This window comes from Galeopterus variegatus, unplaced genomic scaffold (assembly GCF_000696425.1).
Source record: "Galeopterus variegatus unplaced genomic scaffold, G_variegatus-3.0.2 Scaffold11439, whole genome shotgun sequence".
NCBI classification, from domain to species: domain Eukaryota; kingdom Metazoa; phylum Chordata; class Mammalia; order Dermoptera; family Cynocephalidae; genus Galeopterus; species Galeopterus variegatus.
The window spans coordinates 18,890-23,715 of record NW_007737550.1 but is presented as its reverse complement, the minus strand read 5'-3'; the positions used below and the strand labels follow the sequence as shown (position 1 = coordinate 23,715).

General features: G+C 46.8%; 1 protein-coding gene across 1 annotated transcript in view; it reads right to left on the bottom strand.

Moving 5' to 3' along the window:
* LOC103610626 (probable phospholipid-transporting ATPase IIA) overlaps positions 1-4,826 on the bottom strand; it is a 26,158-nt gene that overhangs the window by 6,141 nt on the left and 15,191 nt on the right. The window contains exons 9-11 of the mRNA XM_008594747.1: positions 2,448-2,512; positions 818-926; positions 124-181 (exon numbers count right to left, since the gene is read on the bottom strand). Coding sequence (XP_008592969.1) covers positions 124-181; positions 818-926; positions 2,448-2,512 — 232 coding nt within the window. The remainder of the gene's footprint in view (positions 1-123; positions 182-817; positions 927-2,447; positions 2,513-4,826) is intronic.

Genomic DNA, 4,826 nt, shown 5'->3' with positions numbered 1-4,826 from the left:
CCCCCCCCCCCCCCCCCCACTGCTATTTTAAGTTCAGATTCACCATGTCCTACGGGCAGTGAAGGGACTCCCTTGGGTCAACACCAGAGCACAAGTCAAACAGATGGCTTTGCCTGTCCTTACCTTGATAGATGCTAATCAAAACCCATATTAAGAATGTCTTATAGGACAACGGTCGGCCCTAAGTGAGAGACAGAGAGAGATTAGCACAGGGTACCACATGTGGCCCAGCAGTGTGCCGCCGGCTTGCACATCACTCTTCTAACACATCACTCTCCCACCAGATGAAACAACCTGCCCATTTTCATCAAAAAATGGCTGACACACATTTGTGTACAGTAGAGAAATTACATTTTTGAAAGAGAATTGATATTAGATGGGAATAAATCTGCCCTTTAGTTAAAGTCCCTTGAAGACAAATGAACAAAATCAGACACACGTGTGCACACACTTGCACCATGCACACTTTCTGGGAGTGTGCACAGGAATGTTTCTAGCAGCAGACACAGCTGCAGCTGCAATACAGAGCTGTCCGGGGCTTTTTAAAAGCCGTTGGTTGGTTGGTTTTTGGTTTATATATTACTCGACTTTCACATTCTTTATGTGTGCGTATATTACTGTTTTAAGAAAAAGCAAACTCCCATGCCTCCCCCACAAGTCAGAAAGCCACCAGTTCAAGGGTGTTCAACTCAGATATGGAGGGTCTGTGTGAAATCAACTAAAAGGAAAAAAGGAGGGAGGGAGGAAAGAAATAGGAGGGAGGGGAAGGAGGGGGAAAAGGGAGGGAGAGAGGGAGGGAGAGAGGAGTGAATAAAACCTTGAGGAGATCCTTATAGAGCTCGGGATACAGCATTGCAACTTCCGACTTAACATCTTTGTCCAGGACCAGAGAAAATACAGGAAACATGGTGTAAATTGTGGAGTACCTGGGAGAGAACATCGCCACAGGTAAGACCCAGCCAGTGGAGCAGGAGCAACCGCTATGCCAGCCTCTGCAGCCCCGTTTCCACGCATTCCTCCAACTAGTATTTACTGAGTGCCTGTCATGCTCGCCACAGGTAAGACCCAGCCAGTGGAGCAGGAGCAACCGCTATGCCAGCCTCTGCAGCCCAGTTTCCACGCATTCCTCCAACTAGTATTTACTGAGTGCCTGTCATGTGCCAGCGCCAGCTTTAAGCACTAGAGATTCATGATGAAAAACAGACAAAACCATCTGCCCTCGAGAGCCTCCATACTATTTAGTGAGTCACTGAACAAATAAAGTGAACTTACGTGCATGAGAGATAACTGCTAAGGGGGAAAGTATAATGGGGCAGAGGAATAAGATATGTGCATGTACATGTACGTGTGTGTGTGTGTGTTTATTAGAGAGGCTGGCCAGGGAACAAGACATCTGCATAAATGCCCACCAGAGGCGAGGGCAGCCATGCCGATACAGGGAGGAAGAGCATCCCGGGCAGGGAAACAGCAGGTGCAAAGGCCCTGAGGTGGAGTGTGGCTGTCACGTTGGCAGAACAGTGAGGAGGCCAATGTGACTGAATCTGAGGGTAACAGGGGAGATGAGGACCCAGAGGGCCAGATTATGGAAGGTCACATGGAGTGTGGCTCAGGGCACCCCGGCTATATTCAGCATATTCTTTCACTCTTCCAGGACCAAAGGACAGTCCGTTTTTCCAATAGCAGCAGGCAGAATTCCAGTGCCTGCTCTCAGGATAGACTAACTGGCAAAACAGAATAAGATGGAAAGTGGACTTTGTAAGACTCTCCCTGGAGACTAGCTGGTCTGTGCCTTCCGGGTCTTCATAACCAAGTCGACCCTGCGTGCATCCACATCTAGGGAATTTGGTAACCAGACTCCACCCACCAGTGAAATTCAAACACTGAGCACATTCTCTGAAAGGCCAAATGGAACACCGTGAAGTTCCAGGTCAGGAATGGGGATGGGTTTGATAGTGGCTAATGTCCAAGTGACACTCTATCACTGTGACCTCCAGCAGGAATGCTCCATTATCCTTGAGAGCAGGCTATGGCCCTCCTTTGGGCTCAGCTATGGCCAGGAGGGCACTTTCCAGATCCCCTGTCCCTTCTCCTAAGACCCCAGTGGAATCACAAAGTCTGCAAACGTTCCATCTCTCTCTCTCACAAATCATCTGATAACCTTGGACTCTCCGGGGTGGGTATTTTCTTGTTACCAGGCACAAATGGCAAAGTCCTATAAACCACAAACGTATTGGACTCTACTTCTTCAGTTTGGTCAAGATCTTGACAATTCAAAACCTTATTAATTCAAAAAGGTGCTAAACCGCATTGCTGGGCCTGCCTCACTGGGGCCAGGGGTACAAGGTGACTTGGGGACTGAAGAGTCTCTACACAGATGTCTCTTCTTTCTTCTGTGGCACTGTATGGAGGTTTCATAAAAAATTAATACCTTGCCTGGATTTCCTTACCCGATGATGAGGAATCCTTGATAGAGAGGAACGGAGGCAAAGTAAAACACGGAGGAAAAGACAGCCTGTGCCAGGGAGAAAGCAGGACATCAGCAAGGATCGTGATGAAAGCCCTTATGTTCACATAAAAAAATAACGCCCACTAGGAACGGAGGCAAAGTAAAACACGGAGGAAAAGACAGCCTGTGCCAGGGAGAAAGCAGGACGTCAGCAAGGATCGTGATGAAAGCCCTTATGTTCACATAAAAAAATAACGCCCACCACTTATGCAGCATGCACTCCACACTGCTATTGTGTAGGGGTTAAAGCAGAGGGAACCTCACTGCCTTTGTGAACATGTATTAAGTTCTGTGTGCTGACCCAGGAATGCTTTGCATATGATCTCAGCGAGTCTCCAGAACAACCCATGAGATCGAGTCGTGGTATCACCCACATTTTCCAGAAGGGGAAACTGAGCAGTCCCCCAGCTCTGTCTCCAGAGCCCACTCGTAACGGCTTGTGATTACTGCCTCTCCCACTGCACTCGCTGATGAGCGAGTTGGCACACGTGTGGAAACACAGGGAAAGAGCCTCCAGCGTTGCCACACCAGTCACCTGGGAGGCTGGCAGGCAGAGAAGACTTCACTTCTCACATTACACATTTTAGTAATTTTGGAATTTTTTACAAAGAGCACATGACAGTCTACTCATGCAATTAGACAAAAGCAATGAAGGTATTTACAAACATTCACCAAGATGTCTGCTTCCTGATTTGGAAACTACTGGGGAGACCAAATCAGGCTGGATCTCAGTGAGTTCCTCCTCAGGACATATACAGAGTAATGGGAGGAAGGTGTCCTCCAAGCTCATTTCTATTCATATAAAACCAAAAGACGGCCGGGGCAAGCACTGCCTGAAGGCTTTTTAAAAACTAAACAGTAAGGAAAGGCTGAACCATCCTAGTGACTAGAAACAGTGTCTACCCAGAGCTGTCTCCCACTTATCCCCTGCAATGGGCAGAGTGAGAAGGCACATGAAGGACACACGCTTCCTTCCGTGGCACTGAGCTCAGAACGCAGGTGCCACTGAGTGCTGTGGCCACATGCAGCCACAGGCTCACCCTGGTCATGACTTCAGGGTCACAGCACCAGGAAAACCACCTTTTAATGATGTCTCACCCAGATTGGGCTGCTGCACAGGAAGGATGGTTGTAAAAATGTCAAGAATCTGGTGTTTGTTGTGCAAATCAACATCAGAAGCCCCTTCCTCTTAAAGGGCCACACTGCCCAGAGAGCCTTCATCTTGACAAGCACACATTGGGGGAAATAAAAACACTATGTCCACGTCTGTGGGAGACCACTGTCCAGGTGCAACTCCAGCTGGGACCTGCTCTCATTCAGCCACTTTCAACACAGCAGACAGGGGTTAAAGGCATTGTTTCCCTTAAGAACTATGCCTCATCCTAGAAATGTTTTTCTGAATTGACATTAATGGTAACATCCGGGCACTCCAGAAGTCAGTTTGCTCGGGGACAAGCTGATTAATCTCCCAGTGATTAAAGCCACAGCATTATCCAGTTCAACTGATTAATTAACATAAATTAAAAGTACAGATGTGGTCTGATGAAGCACACCAGCTGTTTGGCTTTAGATTATTTTGATGAAAATCACTTTAAAGCTCCTTCCACTCACAAATGCAATAGATATTTAAAACATAAAATCACCTCCAGAAGGCCTGCATGAGGCCAGTGGAGGGAGAATTCTCAAGTACATAAAGCAGCACCACTGGACGCATTCTGCAGGGCAGACTGCCCTTGACATATGATTACACACCTTCCCTATAAATTAAAATATCACCTTATGTTTATACATTATCCTGTTTTGCTTTTATTAACATTGGAAAGGATGCCTTCAGCACTGATGCCTTAGAAAAAACTGTTTCAAAGAGGCCGTGTCCAAAGGCAAGGCAGATCTTTCCATTTTATAGGCGGGAAGACTGAGACCCGGAATGGTAAAGTGATGTGCTCAAGGCCTCATAGATACTAAGTGGTTTAGTCAGAAAGAGATATAGGTTCAGGATCTGCCATTCCTATGTTCTCACCACCTAACTGGGAGTATTGTCACCTCCAGGAGGAAAATCAGCTTTTCAAAACCCAAAATGTTTTCTTTCCCTCCCTTGCCTCTTTCTTAGTACACACTTAAGGAAGTGTGTACACACTTAAGAAAGTGCTACAGCCTGACAACAGATTTTGAAGTAGCTGGTGAAAGAGAAGGTGGGAAAATATACACCCTAGAATCCTTTTGGGAAAAAGCTAAATGGGAATAAGATGTTAATCCCCAAGGGTATCAATAATCATAATAACCAGGATCAACTCCCAGCCAGGCTCTGCTGGAAACCTTG